The 21840-nt window shown below is 30.0% G+C and overlaps 1 protein-coding gene across 2 annotated transcripts in view; it reads right to left on the reverse strand.

The window, feature by feature from the left end:
* ArgRS (arginine--tRNA ligase-like protein) overlaps positions 1 to 21840 on the reverse strand; it is a 40563-nt gene that overhangs the window by 3126 nt on the left and 15597 nt on the right. For both annotated transcript variants that reach the window (XM_035359174.2, XM_035359175.2), the window contains 8 exons: positions 19266 to 19449; positions 17733 to 17862; positions 16248 to 16352; positions 14179 to 14357; positions 13228 to 13334; positions 3472 to 3577; positions 2417 to 2530; positions 2256 to 2314 (listed from right to left, as the gene is read on the reverse strand). In XM_035359174.2, coding sequence (XP_035215065.2) covers positions 2256 to 2314; positions 2417 to 2530; positions 3472 to 3577; positions 13228 to 13334; positions 14179 to 14357; positions 16248 to 16352; positions 17733 to 17862; positions 19266 to 19449 — 984 coding nt within the window. The remainder of the gene's footprint in view (positions 1 to 2255; positions 2315 to 2416; positions 2531 to 3471; positions 3578 to 13227; positions 13335 to 14178; positions 14358 to 16247; positions 16353 to 17732; positions 17863 to 19265; positions 19450 to 21840) is intronic.

Here is a 21840-nt window from a genome sequence, read left to right on the forward strand (position 1 = left end):
TAACAGAAAGTTTTATAAATACAGGGTTGATTCATAACTTCATCCTGTTTTTTGGAAATTCAAATCACGTGTAGATTTGATGTTGCACATGGTGTTGCAGCGAGTAGAATTTTCAACCAATAAAATGTGTAGGCAAAGATGCAAAGGCAACATGGTTGTAAGGGTAAATTACCCAGTAAAAAAATTTCAAATGATTTAAAATTGCAGAGAAGCATATCAGACTCTGTTTTCCATATGAGTTTGACAAACACAATACTGCAGCACTAGAATGATGAAACATTTGTCAAATGTACAGGGAACTTGCATTTGATGTCATCTCATGTCATAACTAGTTTTAAAAATGAAGGGATGGAGATAGAAGTTATAAAAATCTATCAAGTTCTGATTGTCCATCAGTGGTTTCTGAGCAGATTCTGGACCAAGCTTTATCGAATTGCCTCCCAAGCAACACTTGAGGAATTAGCAAAAACACTATTTGAACTTGGAGCATTGACTGCATGCAACTAGATTCATCATAAGGCTTAGTTGGTGCATTTCAGATAAGTTCTCAAAAATGCAATCACAGCTGGTAACTACTATCTGTCGTTCTTTGCTTTCTTGTTTGAAAAATTTTCTTTCTTGTTTGTTAAATATTTCGAATAAAGTACAATGTGTGATCGGAAATGCAGTGCAATGCAGTGCAGTGGTCTTCAAACTCCGCAGAAGCAGTCTTCAAACCTCACAGAGCCTTTAGAACTAAAAGACTTTTTGGGAACTACATTCTCTAAAAACCTCTAAAAAAATATATCTTAAAAATAATATATAGTAGCTTAAGTTAAAAGTAGATTAATATGTTATAGGTACTTATCATAAAGAAAATTAAAGTATTATACTTTTTTTATTTAAAAACTTTAACATAAAATTAATGTAATTTACTCATCAATAGCATTAATTTGTGCTCCAGGTGTCACCTACCCTTGCATTCTTTTTATGCAAACTGTGCAAATCTAGTTCTACTGATGGTATCTGCAGTCATATTTAATATTCTGCATTTAATTTGTTTCTATATTTTGCTTTTGTTGCCACATACACTGAGAATGATTTTTCACTTAAACACGCTGTTCTGAATGGCATTAAAATGTTCATAGCAGTGCCAGAAACTTCTAGTTATTCTGCATGTATCTATAACCGAAAATTTAGGAGCTGCTCTAGCTGAAATTTAGATTTTTAACATTGAATTTTTTGGTATGCAGATAAGTTGTTCACTTTCCTTCATAGGCAAATCTTCTAATTTATTGTAGTAAAGGAGCAGATACTATCTTAACCAGTCATTCTTAATTTTTTCTTCTGGGAAATATTCTCTTAAGAGTTTTCTTCAATTGAAAATGTGCTTCACTGTAGAATTTTTAAGCCTTTTGTCAAAATTCCATCTATTTTCCATTACAAAACCCGTTTTCTTTCATAAAGCATTGCCTGTCATTCTCTTTGACATATAATGACCACATGCTAATTAAAGCATCTGTAACTAAATGTACCTTTATGTTTTTTAAGTTAGTAAAATCATCATATACTATTATCTGTAATAGTCAATTAGTGTTGAGTGCTTTATAATTTACTTTTTGAATTGACTCACAGAACACAGTTTGAAGACCATTGCTCTACAATAAGGTTAACATAAAAAGACTGTGCATTATGCTTTGAAACCTGCTCCTCCCACATTACAGCTTCATCCTGAAGGTTTCACCAAGTGTATGCTAGTGTATGAAGGGAATCATATACTGAGATTAGCATTTGTGGAACCAAACCATTCATGCCAACAGTTGGACAAACTAAAGCAACAGATGATACGCAAATGTCCTATTTTAGCGAACAACTCAGGTTGCATTCATCACATGGAAAAAACTATTTGACTTTTGGTTCATCCCTGGCCTATCATCATTTTGTAACATTATAGAATTCCTTGGCCTTCAAATCTTGGATGATACGTAAAATGTGAAAAAAGCATTAAAATTTTTTCATTCTACACCAGAGGACTTTTATCTACAGAGCATTAATCTACCATAACACAGATGAAAAATGTCTACGTACGTATGTATGCTATGTTTTCTTTTAATCGCTCTTCTATGTCAGAAAAGAGTGGGAACAAACATTTGCATCAACCCAACATATTGAAACATTATTAATAAAACTTCCTTTAAGTAGTACATTTCATAATCCTACCAATTTATACTAAATATGAAATATTATGTTTTAAGTGGAGAAGCACAAATACTTACTTTATTCTAACTAGAGAATACAACAGATAAACAGCAGAGTTCCCTTTGTCATCTAACATCTAAAAAATAATTAAATGCATATATTTGTAGAACATACATATATACATATATTTATAGAACTGAACTAATGAACAATAGGCAACTTAAAACAAAATACTTACTCTCTCAAAAGAAAATACATAATCATGCATTCGATTATGGCTCAGGTCAGCATATTTAATACAACCATATGCTACAGCTTCTTGAGCAGCTTTTAATTCCTCAGGCGTCAATACCTAAGATATAATGCATACTGTAAGCTCTCTTACATAATCAATATAGAACCATTAGAATAGGAACTATAACAAAAATTAAATATAATTACATAGATATTGCTGTTGACACTTATTGCAGAAATTATACAATAAGCTGCAATGATTTTATTGTTTCATATTCTTTCTTATCCATATTTACTAAATTGTTTTGGCAACAGCACATATCAGGTTCTTTTATTAAATAAAACCTTAAAAGTATTCGCTCGTCATAGTGCATTTCAGCACCACTGTATGAAAATCAACCTATGTTCTTTAGCTTAGCTAAGAAGGCATATCATAATTTAATCTTGATATTATATTGCAAATTATTATAATACAATATTTTAAAACTTTTTAAAAAAGATTACACTCCCTACATGACATCAAAGTTTCAGGTTCAAATTTTGTTTGATGCTCAAGTCATTATGAAATTATAAAATATTTTTATGAGAAAGTTAAAGTTTAAAGAAAACAAACTCCATTAAAGAAGCATAATATTATACAGCACTACAATCATGCTATATCATAAACAAGATATTAGAAATCATTGAGCGTGTAATTTAATGCATAATAACATATCTGAGACACAAAATGCCTGTACAATTATGATTTTATATGTGAATTCATAACATTTTACAATGAAAGATGTATGTTTTCTAACAGCAAATAATAATTCAAGAATAAGCTGCTTTTTTATTCTCTTGAAACTAGTGTATTACAAACACTTAAAAGAATTAAATCAAATTACATCCCCTTTTTGAATGCATTATTCAGTAGGTATATAAAAAGGCACTTTTAAGTAACAGTAACCTTAAATTGCACACTTCAACAGAGCATTTGCATAGACACAGGTGCATAAATTATCTTTTTTTTGCAACCCCTTTTCCTTTCAAATAAATTTTGGTACTAAAAACAATTCTTACTTCATCTCTCTTCTTTTCTTTTAATTTTAGAAGACTTTTTTGCAATCCTTCATCTAATAAATCAGCCAATTTCACAGTATCTCCAGATCTGGTCTTAAATTTCTTTCTAAAAAGCAGTTCATAAATTAGTAAACACTTTTTAATTCATAGGTCATAAATTCTGACTATTACTTATTTCAAATTACAAAAACAATTCAAAGATCAGATTAGAAATATTTTCAATTAAAGAAAAAACAATCTGAAACTACTCAGCTTTTTTGTTCTACGTCCCCCCAAAAAACCCCAAACTTTTTTTTAAAATATTAAAAGTATTGAAATATGAAGCGATTTGAACTTTCATTAATATACTTAGGTGACCACATAACATGCTGATGATTTTGCATCAGCGGATTTAAAAAAAAATTATTGATTAAAATCAGATATTATCCCATTTTATAAAATGATGGAAAATGCATTAAAGTCAAAGATTGAAAATATTTTAATTACTGAATATAATTTTAAAGAACTACAATTGTTTAAAATATTTTAAACAAGCCATGTCAGTATAATTCAACAAAGGGTGTCATTTCCACATCTGTTTGCTATCAGGAGTATATCTGTGACTGCACTAATTTAAAAACATGGTACGTGATCTAAATAAATTAAAAAAAAAAAAAAAAAAAAACCTTCTTAAAAAATCTAAAATATATGAAGTAAGTAAATTTTTTATGCTACAATGCTTCACAGTACAGTAAATCCTCATTTTTCAAGATTAAGGTACAGAGTAGTTAGGTTTACTTTGGAGCATGAAAGGTGAAAAAATAACCAGAAAATAGTACATCATTAACACAGACAAAATTACAGAAGAGAATCAAGATGCAATTAACAACACAAAAGTTCTTAATGTAATCAAGTCAAATATTAAACATATCTTTGTTTTTTTAAACCAGTTTCAATCGCTTTGGATAAAATACAGAAGTAAACTGCAGCATTAATAAAGGTATTAAAAGTTTGGATTTTGATACAACACATATATGAAATATGAACAAAGACCATCATAAGCATATTTTTTAGGGTGACCGGAAAAATGCCCACAGGAAAAAAGTCCACAGGAATAATGCTCACAGGTATAAATGCTAAGAGGAAAAAAAAAAACCCACACAGAAAACGCTTACATGGAAAAATGCTCACTTAGAAATATGCTCACATGAAAAAAAAAACTCGGATAGATATATGCTCACATGGAAATAAACACACTAATAAATAAAATATGTAGAAATATCCTAACAATAATTAATCGATTTGAACATTGTATACCTACTTGCATTTCTCAAAGAAAAATTATTTAAATTACGAAAACATCTATGGTATATATGTATCGAAAACTCTATAACTTATTTCTAGATTCAGATGCTATATAAGATTAGCAAATGGACTGTTTTGAATTAAGAAAAAGAGAGGAGGAAGGAAGAAAAATGAAACGGAATATACAGTAAAAAATTATTACAATTTTAATTGTTAAAAGAACAAAATAATAGTAAATATAAGTTACACATTTTATAATATAAACATTTAGAAGAATAGCAAATATAAATATTTATTTTATTTAAATTATGTAAAATACCTTATTATATATAAATCATACATATATATTTCAAAAACTTATAAATACATAAAATTACTGAATATTAGCTAACATGTGTAAATATCTAATTTCATCATCGATTTCATCATAGTTTCTTACATGATTCATGATTATTAAATGTAAGTTTTCATATTTTTTTTTTTTAACTTCAGTACACCCTGTATTTATAATAGCTAATAATAAACGCTGACAGGCTAAATCTTTTTTTAGTCTGTCAAATAAAAACCACATACTGAGATGGCTACAATTAAATAATGAATTTAGTACTTTATGAAAGCTTTCGTAATGATTTATGGTTTTAGGAGATTCTTCGGAGGTTGCTTCAAAATGATTCCATGCTTTGATTGGAAACTGTGGTCTTCTAGAACTTTTTTTGGTTCCAAACTTAAATAACTACATTCAAACATCAACTCCTATAGATACATATCAAAAGTATGCAAAAATAGAGTAAAAAAAAAACAAAAATTAACTATTGGCAGTTATAAGAATAAAAATGTCGTAAGGGGCAGTGGTATAAAATAGTACATGCAAAATTTTACTATAGTTTTCATTCTTTTATATACCGCCTCTGAAAAGGTTAATGTGAGCATTTGTCCAATAACTTTATCAAATGATACAGTAAATTTTCTTTTAAAAATTGAGTAGGTTATGATGTTCAGATTGATTAATCATTGATTGATTAATGTAAGGATATTTCTACGTATTTTATTTATCAGTGGGCGTATTTTCACGAGAGCATGTATCTATGTGAGCTTTTTTCCAGGTGAGCATATTTCTAAGTGAGCATTTTTCCACGTGAGCTTTTTTCTGTTTGGGCTTTTTTCCTGTGAGCATTTATACCTGTGAGCATTATTCCTGTGGGCTTTTTTCCTAGAAGCATTCTTTAGCACATATATTAACATCAAAGTATAAAGAAGCCTCACTAGCAAATGAAAAATTAAAAACATCCACTGGAATTAGTAAAAGAAAAATATGCAAACACTGCTTTGTTCAGCATTATATTGAAAATTATAATTCATTTTCCATTAGAATCTTTTCTGAAAATGAAGTCGTTGTGTCAGTAACCACATTTGAGAGGTGAAAATCAACAGCTCTTATGAAATAATGCATGGGAGGAAAAGAACCAGATATCGCTGAAATGTTACGCACAGCAAGAGCTTTATCAGAAGAGACTGAAAGAATGTTTTCTACAGTTAAAATTAAACACAACAACCTATAAAACAGTTAATTATTGGAAAGACTGCAAAATATCTTTTGTTCAAGTTACTGAATGCAAACGGTAGTAATGCAGATACAACGTGATAAACTATTTTGAAAATGTAATGCAGATTGTAAATATAAAGCCATTCTTGTAGTTATATTTATATAAAAGACATAACCACAGGGATCTCTATGTTTGTTAGTTAGCATATATGTCTAAGTTTATACTTAAGTGATTAAGCTGATTATGTAAATTATTAATGTCAAAAAGCTGCCAAGATGTAATCTTTTTCATACTGTTAATTATTAAATCTAGATGCACTTTATATTATCTTTTAATTTCTGATTACCATATTAATGTAGTGCCTACATCTGATAACAGACTGCGCTCAAAGGCCATACACACTTTTCTGTTCTGAAGTCAGAGAGACGAGTATGGATGGAGATCAGAAAGGACATGTTCTAGACAGCAGCTATCAGGATTTACATTTTCCGAAAAGTTACAAACTAAGTGTATGCCATAGCAAGGATCTAATAAATAATAAATCACAGTTCTATAAATATTATGCAAACATTAAAAAACTTCACATAATATAAAGCAAGATGGCATGATTTATTTTCCTCCACATTTCAGAGGCAGGATAGTGGATAATGGATTCAGAAGATGGATAGTTGGATATTGACTGTTGAATAGTGTTATCATTCAAGAAGTTTTAAATGCTGTAGAGACATTTCACATTACAAAATGCTATTAAAGAAATCAGTATTGCACTGAAAAATTGCAAGGAAGATAGGATTAAAATGTGAATAAATTCATTTTCAGTAGTAATGGTGATTAGTCAAATTGGAAGAGAATAATAAATTTCCCTGGGTTTGATTCTTGAACCAGAATGTGATAACTTCAGAAAAATTCAAACATATTGAAGGCAACTTTTCTCTAAATGAACTGATTACAACTTATAATGTTTCGAAAGAATAAGTTTGAACTAGGAAAATTAATTTCATCTCTTATGTGATACTGCAACATTGGCAGAAAATATGAGTGATGCAAACGTACTGTATAGCTTGTAGCAAGAAATGGAAGAAGAACCAAATAAAAAGAATTTTTAATGATTATTCAATGCAGTGTGACATTTAGAATGTCCTTGATCCTTCTACACAATGTTATTATGCTTATAAAAGTAATTTATGCTATTTTTCAAAATGTCAGCATTAATTATGCTGACATCGAGAGTATTATTTCTATACTTAATGCATAACTGCATGAAAATGTTATTCATTGGATTGAGCATTTAAAGATTATTTCTAAATTATTTAGTTTGTCAGATTTGTAAAAATTTATTTTTTTCTAAAAGATTACTTCAAAGAAATGCAACCTTATTTATTTGAACAGCATCTGAAATAAATTTTAGGGACTGTTCTGAAACTCGTATACGGTACTTTAATTAAAGTCTTTAATCATTTTGATTAAAGTCTTTAATCAAAATCTTTTAACAAAAATCAGCATTATATTTACAAAATTTTCACAGGAAAATTTTTTTTAAATATAACGCTGATTTTTGTTGTTTGACTTCAAAAGTCGTTAATTCGGACATCCATAATCCGGACCTTAAAGCTACAAACTTTCTGCGCATGCGTCTTCTTGACGCATGCGCGTAAGACCTAAACAGCTGCGAATATGCGTGTGCGTGTGCACAAAATACATTTACGAATGCACGTTTAATGTATAACGGACAATATATGCTAAGCTAAAATTATGTAATTCAGTTAATGTTGCAGATTGCGTTGTTCCTTAATCTTTGAATTGGATTCGGCTAATAATTTTTTGCAGATTGTTAGAGCAATTTTATAAAAGTAAGCTTGAAATTTCGGTTATGTCAAATAGAATTTCTGATATATATTTACTAATAAGGAAGGATCTACAAAGCGAAAGTATGTTTCAAAGTCCATTAAACAAAAAGTGGAATTGCTGCAAAAAATGGATAAAGGCATATCCTTTGTTTATCTAAACTTTAACGTTTGTTTATCTAAACTTTGTTTATCTTTAATGCCGCGGGGGGGGGGGGGCGCAATGAATTGGATGTTGATCTGTCAGCACTATCCTTATCTTCAGGGCAGATGTTTTTATTTTATTTGGCTTATAATTCCTTACTAAATGTAGTATTTCATCTCGTACTCCGTCTTTGATATGATTTAAATCAAATCCCTCATCATTATAATTCACTTCCAATAGCAAAGAAAGTGGCAGAGGTTATTGCAAACGAAAAAATTTCGATTGACAAATTAGTGGGTATTCTCGACACAACAATTATAGGACTTGAACAGCGGAACTTTGTAACTAAACAAGAAATTATGTCTGTTTAATAAAACTAAAGAGAAAGTATTATCACATAAAAAACGAAGCAACTGAAACAACTTACATTGAAAGAAATGTTTAATAAAGTAAACAAATAAATATTAAACTTTTTTTTTTTTTTGTAAATTTTGATACCCTTTAGATCATAATTGTTCTTTATTTCATAAATTACGGTTTCATATTTTTAATTTTATAATTTCTGCATGCCATCTTACCAGATTTAAACTGATGATCTATAATCCGGAATCGCCGAAGTCCTGACGAGTCCGGATTAACGACTTTTGACTGTAGTATTTATTTGGTGTGTTATTGTGTCTTAATTATAGAAGCCCCAAACAGGCTTATTTTTTGCTTTCTTTTTTGCACGTGGTGTAGCTGCCATTTTGTGATTGCATGAGTTTCGGTAAGTACTTTTTTGCAATTTCCAAGTTATGTTTATGTTTTGTATATTTGAATATTGTGCTTTGCTTGTCTGATTTCATGCATTTTGCTTACAAATGTTTTATTTTCTATTCATTTCAGTGAGGGATTTTTTTGCTGTTTGGTGTGTGCTTTATTATTGCTTAGTTAATTTAGTTTGATTGTCTACATTGTTTAACATGCCTTCATCAGTTAATAGTTTCACTAAATTACGCCTGAAACGCCAAAAATTCCTGAATCATCTTGACTTTTTACTTGAAAGTAAATGTAAAAAATTGATCCCCAATTTTATTCAAATCAAATCTAATCAAAAACCTTCGAGTCGTGTTTCAAGAATTCTGTTAAATTGCAAGCTTGCCATACTTCAGTCCATAAGGGATATACGTGAACAATTGTCCAAAATTGAACAAGCTTCATCTCTCTCTATAAGCTTCTATAAGCTTCATCTGGAACTTGCTAAATCATATCCAAAATTCACTGCCCTTGAACAAAAGTGTTTGTCTAGAACGGAGAATGCAGTTAACCATCATAAAAACATCCTTGCAGATAAATTCGAAAAACTTCTTTTACAGTCTTCCAGTTCAAGTAGTTCAAAAAATCTTCCCATTGTAAACATCAAGCCAATAGTTAATATTTCTAATGTTAATCTTTCAGAAGGACAAGAGAGAATTCTAAAATATAATTTTAACTTCTCACAAACCTGTAAACCCTCGATTCCAAAGATTTTGGCTCCTATCGAAAAAGGTTTCAAGTTCAGTAAAGTTTCAGATTCACAGAAAGAAATGATTAGGCATCTTATTGCTCATAATGTGAAATTCAATAATAAACCTTTGAAACCAAATCTAACTGCGAGAAAAAGAGCTACATTGCGCGAAATTCATTCTAACCCAGATATTATCATTTCAAAGGCCAACAAAGGTGGCCAGATAGTCGTCATGGACAAGAACACTAACATCGATGGTGTCACTAAACTCTTAAACGAAGAACCATATAATCCGATCCCTAAAGATCCTTCACCTTCGGACTTGTCAAAAATAAAAACTGCGATCAAATCTTCACAAATCATTTCAAGCAAATTAAAATATTTGCTTATCACATCTGTTGTGAATTGTGCCAGATTATATGCTCTTCCCAAAATTCATAAAAGTAGTATTCCTTTCCACCCTATTGTATCAAATTTAGGTACTGCCTCGTATCCATTAGCTAAATATTTAGTTTCTAGATTTTCAACTCTATTAGACAATAACTTTTACACCATAAAAAATTCAATAGAGTTTGTAAAAAAGGTTAAAAACATTTCTCCTAGTAATTTACTCATGGTTTCTTTTGATGTAAAATCATTATTCACCAATGTCCCAGTGGAGGGTGCATTAAGATGTCTAGAAACCAGACTTTTCATTTCTCTTGCATCAAAATTGATGAGCTAATTTCTCTCACTCAACTCTGTTTGAAACAAACACATTTTGTTTTCTAAAATAAACATTACAAGCAAACTGAGGAATTAGCCATGGAAAGCCCCCTCAGTCCCATCCTGGCTGATATCTACATGCATTATTATGAATCAAAATTGTTTGAAACTTTAAACTTCCTGACATACTTCCGCTACGTAGACGATACTTTTACCCTGTTTGAAGGTAATAAAGAAGATTTAAATAAAGTTCTTCCAACAATGAATTCTATTGATCCTGCTATTTAGTTAACTTTTGAACTTCAGACTTGCAATTCTCTTCCGTTTCTTGACATTCTGGTCACACGTAACACATCCAACTTCAGTACTACGGTTTATCGTAAACCTTCAGCAGTTTGCCTTCCACCTCACTTTAAATCATGTCATCCGACTAAACAAAAGTTAGCTTCATTTTATTCCTATGTTTTCCGTGCTCTTCATGTTTGTTCCTCCAAACTAGCCCTTGATGAAGAACTAATTATTTAAAAGCAATAGTTATAATGACAGGGGCTTTTCACCCAACATTATTAATCAAGCAGTGAAAAAATTCTCATCTCAACACACTAAAAGGCACACTCTTGCTTTAGGAGATTATAAAAATTCTGTTGTCATTCCCTTCTTTCCATCAATTAGCTATAAAGTTGCACATATTTTGCAGAAATTTAACTTTCGGGTTGTTTATTCTCCCATCAATAAAATTCCGAGTTCCATACTCAAGGACCCCATTCCGGATATGAATTCCTGGGGTATTTATAGGATTCCTTGCCAGTGTGGTTTAATTTACATTGGCCAAACTTAAAATTTTGCGTCAAGGAACATGAGGCATATGTTAGAAAAAAGGAAACACAGAAGTCTTCTGTTGCTCAACATTGTTGGTTCGAAAATCACACTTTCAATTTTTCTGCTGCCAAAATTATTCAAAAAACATCTTCCATTGGAGAACTGGATTTTCTAGAGGCATTTCACATTCATAAAAATCTTTCTGTTCTAGTTAACGATCCTAATTCCAATCCAAATTTGCCTTCCCTTTAAAGAAATTATGTTTTAGTTCTGATTTCACTAACAGATGGCGCCACTTGCTTATCCTTGTCCAGGCTTTCTTATCTTATCTAATCATTATTTCCTATCTTGTTCATTTGCAGTTTTGCAGCTGAGGATGGTGGTTCGGTAAAACCAACGAAACTAGTCGTGTGAAAATTTTGTAAATATAACGCTGATTTTTGTTGTTTGACTTCTGAATATAATAAAAAGTTTTGAATTTTATAACGAATAAAACTATGACACCAAATGTAGACTTGAATTTTTTGATAAAAAGTAATAAACCAATATTTCATCAGCCCTGTAGTTTTCATTTTCAGAAATAAATAACTAAATAAATTAAGACCGTTGAATGGTTTTTAACCTTAAGTTAAAGCAGGAAACCATATGACATTATCAAGAAAGTAAGCTGTAAAGACAGTCCAAAATATTGAAATAAGACTATTGCTAAAATGATGTTGAAAGAAAGAAGAAAGAGAGAGGGATGACGAGCAATATTTGAAGATGAGAAACAGTGTTTAAAAATGGCAAATGAAACTAAGACAAAATTGGTAATATTGTACTTTCAGAACTGTAAGGCATTTAAAAGCTCTAGAACACGTCCAACACTTATTTTTGAGAGACTAAAATATCTTTTCTGATTCACTTTTTGTATTTTTTATATTTTCAATGTCACATGATCTCAGGATGGAAGGAATGTGAAGTGGGCCTCTGACATCAGATGCTGCTCATTGGCAGTGCACACTTCTCTATTCTGAAGAAAAGACATGGACAGCAGCTATTGCCATTTAGACCATCTAGACAGCAGCTATTGCCATTTGTACTTTGTAAGAAGTTATGGACTAAATTTATGTCATAGCATCTGTGAACATAGTCATGTAATAAACTATTCCTCTGCAAACATTAAATATTTCATCTAATATAAGGACTTCATGATTATGTGTCTACCACATTAATTTATACTTCAAAATTATGCTTTTTAATATCATCTGATTAAAAGTTTAATGTATAAACCTTCAATGCATGGTGACTATTTAATCTTGAAGAAAATTCTCAAAATCTATTTTTGTTTTAAAAAAAAGATTCTTTATCCTAAATAAAAACTATTCTAAAAAATTATATGAAAAGTTATACTCTCCATTTAACAAAAGAGAATAAAACAAAAAACAATGCCACAAAAGAATGGCAATTTCTGATCAATGCCCCAGTATAACATATGCCTATTCTTTTCAAATTTTCATCCTAAATTTGATTTAATGAAATGGAAGTATTTGATATCTTGCAGAATAAAATTATTGAAGTTGGATGAATTACATCTACCAAAATTTTTTTTTTTTTTTTTTTGTTGTTCCTATGAGTCTGTAAACATAATTATTTACACTATTATTTCTGATATATAAAATTTTTTATGAATATGAACAAATGTATATGGATATGAAAACAAATTGCAGAAATGGCATGACTCTTCTGTTAACAATTATTGGCAACATCCCATGGAAAATCATACCAAATCTGACAAAAAAAAAGAAGCCATTTTTGAATTCAGCTACAGTATGTTTGTAGCAGTTTTTTTATATACATTTGAAACTGGGCTGCTGTAGACTTCAGTTGACTAATCATTATCAAAATAATATCAGCAAATAACTGCCCCCCCCAAAAAAAGAGACATACTTGTCTTCACCAAGGACAACACCAAATGCAGCATGATCTGCTCTCACTTCAGGAGGACAGATACCTAATGCTCTTCCAGCAGCAAAAACTGATTCTAAATGTAGAGACTATAAACAGAAAAAAAAAAAAAAAAAAAAAAATCATGAACATTAATTATATAGATTTATAAGATGCAAGCCATTTATTAAAAAAACTATATGAGCAAAAAATTAAAAACCTATTACAAATATTTTAATTCAACACTATAATTTGAAGACAAATAATAATAGTAATAGTGATAATAATAAGCTTTTACTGAATAATATGAGGGGTCTATCAAATTCAATACTAATTTTGGCAGCTTCAAGATAATTTCAAATGTTAAATAGTTTTATATTATGTAGCGATCTTTAAAAGGTAGAATGACTGCTCAGAAGAATTATGAAAAACAAAATTTTTATGCGAGTGATAAATCACTCAGATAAAAATTTTGTTTTCCTGATTGTTTAAACTATGTACAATACAATCATAAATGAATATTTTAGATTACTGTGTAGACTGGTAAAAATTAGTCCCTCAGACTGTTTCTAGACAGCTGCAGACGGTTTGAAGTTGTGAAAAATCTTTTTGAAATATGAATCATCCTTAATAACAGATATTTTAGACATAAACAAACATTTTACATACAGTGATGATACACATGACCAACCACAAGTTTGATATAAAGTTCAAGATTATGATGTGTTTTATGTGGAGAACCTTGAACATTAACAATCATGAAGTTCTTAGCTACTTTAAAACTATCTGGCACACTTCACTAAAATTTTTACACTCCACAGAAATTTATTGAACACTTTGGAATGGATTTTTGATATTTGAAGTCAATGAAGATCTAGTCATACTTTAAAAATACATTCTCCTGCTACAAAATTTCTTTATCTTTAAAAGAGCACTTCTGGCATTAATACCTACCTGTCCAGCATCAACGACATAAATTATCCAATCAGCTTTTTCTTCTTCAATACGCTGCTTTAAAGCTGCAAGATCTGAAGTATCATATGTAAAACCACCATCAGATTTGACAATAGTTAAAGGTACACTTATTCCCTCAACAAAGAGAACTTTTCTACCGTCGTCCTCAACCAGAACACCTAAAAAATGAAATAATAATAATAAATACAATCAGTAAATTTTAATGAATTAAAAAAAAACTAATTATAATTATTAAACCATCCCGCAAGCATATTTTTAAGAATTTACTTACTGTCAAGTAACAGATTCTTTCATTTCAATTAAGCAATTACTTCCATGAGTTAAGTATTAGTATTTTTAAAATATTTTTATAATGTAATGCATATAATACTATTATTTTTAAAATGCATTATACAAAAATTTATACTACTTTTTCAAAGGAAAGTTTATAAACAATAAAAAGAAAACACTTTCTCTTATTACCACTAAGGCTGCTATCCCACGTCAGTTTGTTTCGGAAGAACAACTGTTTGGATCAATTTTTCTGCTCTGTCACAACAGCCAATCACCATAGATCACTTTGGGATTAACACAGGGGAAACTGGTTCCCCATTACAAACAAGCAGATAGCATTCAAAGCTGATAGCTGATTGGTTGAAAACAAACAAATTGCAATTTTTGTGGAAAGGAAGGAAAAAGTCACACGTCTTTCATTCAATAGTAAACCAGGCAGAAAAATTGTCCGAAACAGTTGTTCATGTGAAAGAAACACCATGTGATAGGCCCATAAGGCTCATTCATCATTATTGTATTTATGGCCTTCAAATTAAAAAAAAAGTACAGAAAAGCCTCATATTATGAATGCATAAATGAACCAAAAACTGTTCCACACACAAAATTTGGTTTCATAATATGAACATTTATTAATTTCCTTAAATATTAAACACAGAATCCTTTTTTCCTTTTCTTCCTCACTACATATGCACAAAAGGAATATTTCTGCCCCTTTAAAAAAAAAAAAAAAAAAAAAAAAAAAAAACTAAGGAGCAGGCTAGTAAATGCATTTCTTAATTTACATTATCTTAAAGAAAAACAAAACACAAAGAAGCCAGAAGGAAGATTTCGTTATTTTTTGCTTCTAATCTTCTTGCTCTGAATCTCTTGATAGATTAAGGTCCATAAATTTAGTGGTCAAGAGGCAAGAGTTATGCCTGTGATCGACTTAGATTTTGGGCATCTTTTACATGGCAATATAAATTTGCTCAACCAGGTCCCAATTTTGGAAGACAACAAAGACATCAACTCATTTTAAGTGCCCCTCTGTGGCAAAGACTCTATGAACTTACATCCATGCCTTTTCTTGTACTTGAATCCAGCCCCAAGGTTATGACACCACCAGTTTCCTTACCACATGCCAACAGGGTGGATGGAAAGTTTCTTTTGCTAAGTGGAAAGCAGTGGCATCCTAATAAAGATGAGGTGAACACAAGCCTGATCTTTTACTCTAAAGACCATGCTATTCACTATAAGGACTGTCTATTGATAGAGATGGAGAACTTTGACAACTTCTTGGAAATGAACATCTATTGAGTGTTCAATAAATAACACTCATTACACAGTAATGAATTAAAAATATTACATTAGTTAACATTTTTATTAAAAATGAGCAGAAGAAACTATCAATACAAAGTAATCAATGTAATGAAAAAATATGTAACAAAACTATAAATATAAAAAATCATAATAATATAAATTATTTTAATATTTTATATTAGCTAGTTTCATTAATAAACATAATATAACAACAAATTATTATTTTACAACACATCAATGGCATTTTCATGATATGATAATCTGCAAAACTTCATAATGTGCAAGAAAATATGTACAAATCAGTATACATAGTACCCAAAAAGGTTTCTCAGACGTATTGAAATTTATATAATTTGATGATATGCTCTTTGCTATATGTACTTAAGCACAATATTTATTAAACTTTTTTTTAATCTGATACACAGCAGACGTACAAATTTTATAGCTTAAACATTAATTAAAATAATGTCACATACCTTTACTTTCAAGTTCCTTCACTAATGATTTCATTCTTTCTTGATAGAAAGACTCACCTCTTTCAATAATTGTAACATCTAAGCGTTTGTAAATTTTACTAATTTCTGGAAAATAAACAAAACAAAATTTAAAATTATACACTTTTAGAAAGCTTAAATTTCACAATATTCAGTAAGATAAATTTTTGTTACATCAAATAAAAGCAACAATATGCTTCTCTTAAACTCCTTAAATACACTCACACACACACACACACAAAAGTAATCATTCAGGAATCAAATATATGTAACAATTTACTCTTTTTTTAGACATAAAAGAGAAATCATTTCAACATATCTAAATACACATTACATAGAAAGTTCGGTAAAAGTATAGTTTACGGTACCCCTTGGCGAAACTTGGCGATTTTTGGCAGTACATGGATACCGATTTTGTGCAATACTTTGACTCATTTTGGCTTGCGAAGCGGCGATTTTTGAGCCAAAGGCAAAGGCAAAGGTTTTGGCTACACGAAGCCAAAATAACAAGACAAACAGTTGCACAAACTCGGTATCCATGTACACATTGACTTATTTTCACTTAAAAAAAAACAAACCCCGAATTGCACAAAAATGGCATTGCACATTCCTTTGACTTTATCCATGTACACGTCAACCTATTTTCACTTAAAAAAAAATCCCAGAATTGCACAAACTTGCATTGCGCACTCCCTTTACTTTGTCCATGTGCACATCGATATATTTTCACTTAAAAAGTCAAAGGAGTACCAAATTCTACAATATAGGCAAACAAAAAATACATAAACTCAATAAAATACATTTTAAACCAAACAATAAAATAACATAAAAAAGGGAAAACATGTTATACATTTAAGCACTACCAAAAGCAAATATTCACTTAGCATGATTTTCGAGTTCGCTTTGTACACCAGAGCCCCATAAAAATCAAAATATCAATCATACTCAAATGACTTTTTCAAACCAGGTACTCTTTCTGATTGAACGCTTCACATAGTGACCATCTGAACCTTTCTTCCTACAAACCCATTCAAATCCATCTAAATGGTTTTAACACACACCACAAAAACACTTACAAAACATCCCATGATACAAAATTTCCCAGAATCATGCACCCGATTACGTCACAATAGGGTTTCCATAACATTGAACTACTCAGGCTACCATAAATGAAACAACAACTTAATGATAAATCAAACAACAACTTCGCCATAATACAAGGGGTACCTTAAAGTCTACTCTACCCGAAAGTTCATTACATCTGAAGTTTAATTTTGTACTTTCAAAAGTAATCAATAGAAAAATAAATACATTGCTTGAAAAATTCTTCGCAAGGAACACTATTGAGTTACATTAGTACATGGGCTACAAAGCTATGATTACCAGCTTTAAATATACAATATTATTGCATTCAAATTCTTTTATATACAATATAAACAAATAAAAATAATAATACTATATATGTACCATCTCTTGTAACATCACAGATCTGCTTCCAAGCTTTCATTATATTAGGTTCATATTGCTGTAGTTGCACAACACATGAATATGCTCTCTTTTTGAAATCTTCATCATTATCAAACCGCTTTTTAGATTCCTTGAAAGAAAACACAAATTTTGTTTTCAAAAGGTAATGAGGCAAAAATTAAACAAATTTAAAAGCTTATACTCATTTCATAGTATAAAATAATAAGGTCACTGGGAATGAAATTGGTCAACAAAAATAACAATATGTGCCCATATTGTTGACATTATAAAAAAATGCAGTTTATAACTGTAAATATCTTTATGACATTATAATATGAACAGTATATCACAGTTACTATAAGCAAAACCCTTGGCATACTATTATAAAGTCAGAATGTTTAAATATGGCCAAAATTTAAGAATCTATCAAAATATATATTTTTTCAATTTCACATTTCTTACCATAACATTCAGACTTGAATACTACATCAAATGTTTGAAAATTTATAGATAGATTCTGCAAATTTTATTAATAAATTCATGTAATTTCTTCTGCAATAAAAATTTATTTTTTTCTAATTTAAAGAAAAGTTAAAGAAAAAATTGCAAAATATGTTTATATTTACTCTTATATTTCAGGATAAAAACAACGATATTAATAGTATTAATCAATAAATAAAGCAAAGGAAGAAACAAGAAACAGAATGTTTAAAAGAATATGATTAACCCCTTGTCAGCTACATAATTAAGCAGTTCTTTCTTCCCAAATACCCACAACATCTGTCAGTCATAAATTCGTAATGCAAGCTGTGTTCATTTCCATCCGATGCATTGCATAATTGGAAAGCAAATTGAGTTCGCTGATGACCATCAACAGGTTAACTTTATTATTGCTACATTTCTCTCACATCTCTTTGCACATATACCAGGAATAAATAATTTTAATAGGAAAAGTGAAAATTACTTCTAGGTGGAAAATGGTTTTCACTGCTGCTTAAATTTAGTAAAAAAGTAATAAATTTTCCTTCTGCCTGTTCAAATGCACAAAAATAATAAAAGTTTGTAAATTAAGGAGAAAAAGTAAGCAACTTTTAAGCAAAGTATTTTTTTTTTTCTTTCTTTATCTTTTTTTTTATACAAATATATTATGACATACATTTATTAAACAAGTAATCTATCATTGGTTATGTGTAAGTCTAGATAAATTAATAAATTCACATTTTAAAAATGTAATCCTATAAAACTCAAATACTTTTATTTAACTTTTTGCATCTTTGCAAAATGTGACAACAAGTTTTGCAAGTTTCCAGAAATACTGTTTTGCTCATAAGGAAGCACAAAACAAATGAAATTTTATTCAACTGCAAGCACATATGCATGGCAATGCATGTATATAATATAATATTGATCACAAATAAGTTTTTAAAAAATTAATTCTAGTACGTTAATATGAATTGAGAAAACTTCAGATAAAAGATGCTAAAAAACACACACCATATGATAACACAAGTGTATTGTAAAGGATTCACTCACCTTATAAAATTCTTGCAAATTTTGAATAGATGGAGATTTATCAATATAATCTGGGAATGTATCTTGCAGATGAGCTATAAGCATACCAAATTGGGTACCCCAATCTCCAATATGATTTATTCTGAGAACATCATGCCCAGAAAATTCTAAGAGTCGACAAATACTTTCTCCAATAATTGTTGATCTGTATGTAAAAGTAATCTGTTTGAATATATTCTATGTAATACACATAATAAATAACAGCATAAAACAATGAACAATTATATTTAAACTATCAGTACAAAGTCTGAAATCCAGACTGGTCGGGACTTCTGCGATTCCAGATAATAGATCATCAATTTAAATCTGGTAAGATGGCATGGAGAAATTATATAATTAAAAATATGAAATCATAATTTATGAAATAAAGAACAATTACGATCTAAAGGGTATCAAAATTTACAATAAAAAAGGTTTAATATTTATTTGTTTGCTTTATTAAACATTTCTTTCAATGTAAGTGGTTTAAGATGCTTCCACAAAAATTTCAAAAAGTTCCTTTTTCTTTTTCTTTTTTTTTGTGTCATATACAGTGGACTTTCCAATGCCATACTCCTCGCATAATTTTGAGACAGATATGCCTCTATCCATTTTTTGCAGCAATTCCACTTTTTGTTTAATGGACATCGAAACATGGTTTCGCTTTGTAGATCGATTGACAACTCTAGAATTGGAAACTCTTTTGGACATAATCGAAAGTTCAACCTTAGTTTTTATAAAATTGCCGTAATAACAACAGTTTGCAAAAAATAATAAGCTGGATCAAATTAGAAGATCAGGGAGCAGCGCAGTCTGCTACATTAATTGAAATGCCTTAGAATCAGTAAAGAAAATTTTAGTTTAGCTCAATAGCATCCATTATACATTACTGGCTGTGTATCATAAGACTGGCGACGAAAGACAAGTTGTTTCCCTAAATTTTGTCTTGCTCCTATTGTGTACTGAATTAAGCCTGAATTGCATTAGTTTAGTTATTTACTATACATATGTTTATTTCTTGCACATGCTTCAAAATAATCAGAGTCCTGAATAAATAAACTCCCACATATACTTAAGGCTTAATCTAGGGCTGGCACTTGATACCGCCTGCTGCAGTCTCTACACGGGTCCTAAATTCTGCTATAAAGCGCTTCCTTAATTTCTAAATTTTCACCGTGCCTAAACTTTGGATCCCAATGCTTTCCCTAAATCATAATAACTTCTCATCCCTTAATTTTGGCACTCGGTGCTTCCCCCAATTCCAAAAATTTCGTCTTCCCTAAATTCTGCTGTCTGGTGCCAACATATTCTGCTGCCACTTCTGGTTTTATGGTGAATAACATATCAGTTATTCTTAATTAAAATAAAACTAAATGTAATCTTTTGGCATTTTTAGCATATGAAATGAAATTTTTGTTGAATTTTTCCTTGTCAACACTTCTTGGAATTTTTCCTTGTCAACACTTCTTCATTTAAAAATCTATAAACATCGCCAAGTGTAATGTTAGCATAAAAGGTTGCCATACTCTTGTTATTCAATTACTAATACAAAAAAAGTTTAGACATCACAGCATGAGTTATTACTGAAGCTGTCATGTATTGATAAACATGTGATGATGAAAGGGAAAATATAATAAATGATGACTCGCCAGGTCAGCATCAGGGATATAAAATATGTGAATGTTTTGGTTTGAGATGTATGCCAAGCAGATACTCAGCTACGAAGCCAAATTACTAATCTCACAAATTTATGCTTACATGATTGTTTTTCCATAACGAGGTATTTTATTTAGTGCCTAAGTGATATTAAGAATCTGAATTTTTAAGTGAAAATCTCCACATGTTTTATTATGGAAGGAAAAATCAAATGTGCATGCGTAAAGCATTAATAAAAAAAAATGTTTGTGGCTTTGAGATCCAGATTTGAGATTATTCCACATAATGGATGTTCAGATTTCAGACTTTGTACCGTATTGGCCTTTGTTTATAATTTGGATTGTTTATTGTGCATATTTGCTTATTTACTTAATGCATTTTGAACAGTGATTCTACAATGTTTTTTATGTATTCTATATCATTTTTAAATGAAGGCCACTTACTATGTTTATCTGAGTATTTTATATACTATTTGGTAGACGTTTTTGCAATTCTGCATTGATTTATGTTGGAATTTCCAAGGTTAGTTCATGCATAACAAGAAATATGGACAGAATTATTTTTGAAATTTCAGGAGAACATATTTTCAAAGCGCTAAAAATAATTATTCTGGAAGACTCCAGAAGTGCTCACCCTTGCTTCAGAGCAATGCTACATATGAGGTCACACTGGAACCAGAAGTCCGCTCAGACTATTGCAAATGTTTTATGAGACAGCTTCTAATTGACTTTTATACTGCTCTGTAAGCAATTTTGGTGATCAAAAATATTCCTTGTGTGTTATCAGGAATTTTGCTTTACATCTCATTACCTTCTTGGGGTTAACTACAGCTATTTATCTTGCTTGTAAGGAGTGTTTCTTAATAAATTTTAAGTCTTCTTATTAACCTGGTTTAATTATT

Source organism: Stegodyphus dumicola, chromosome 6 (assembly GCF_044657685.1).
Source record: "Stegodyphus dumicola isolate Sdum_Otavi_A_Nest chromosome 6, ASM4465768v1".
Classification (NCBI taxonomy): domain Eukaryota; kingdom Metazoa; phylum Arthropoda; class Arachnida; order Araneae; family Eresidae; genus Stegodyphus; species Stegodyphus dumicola.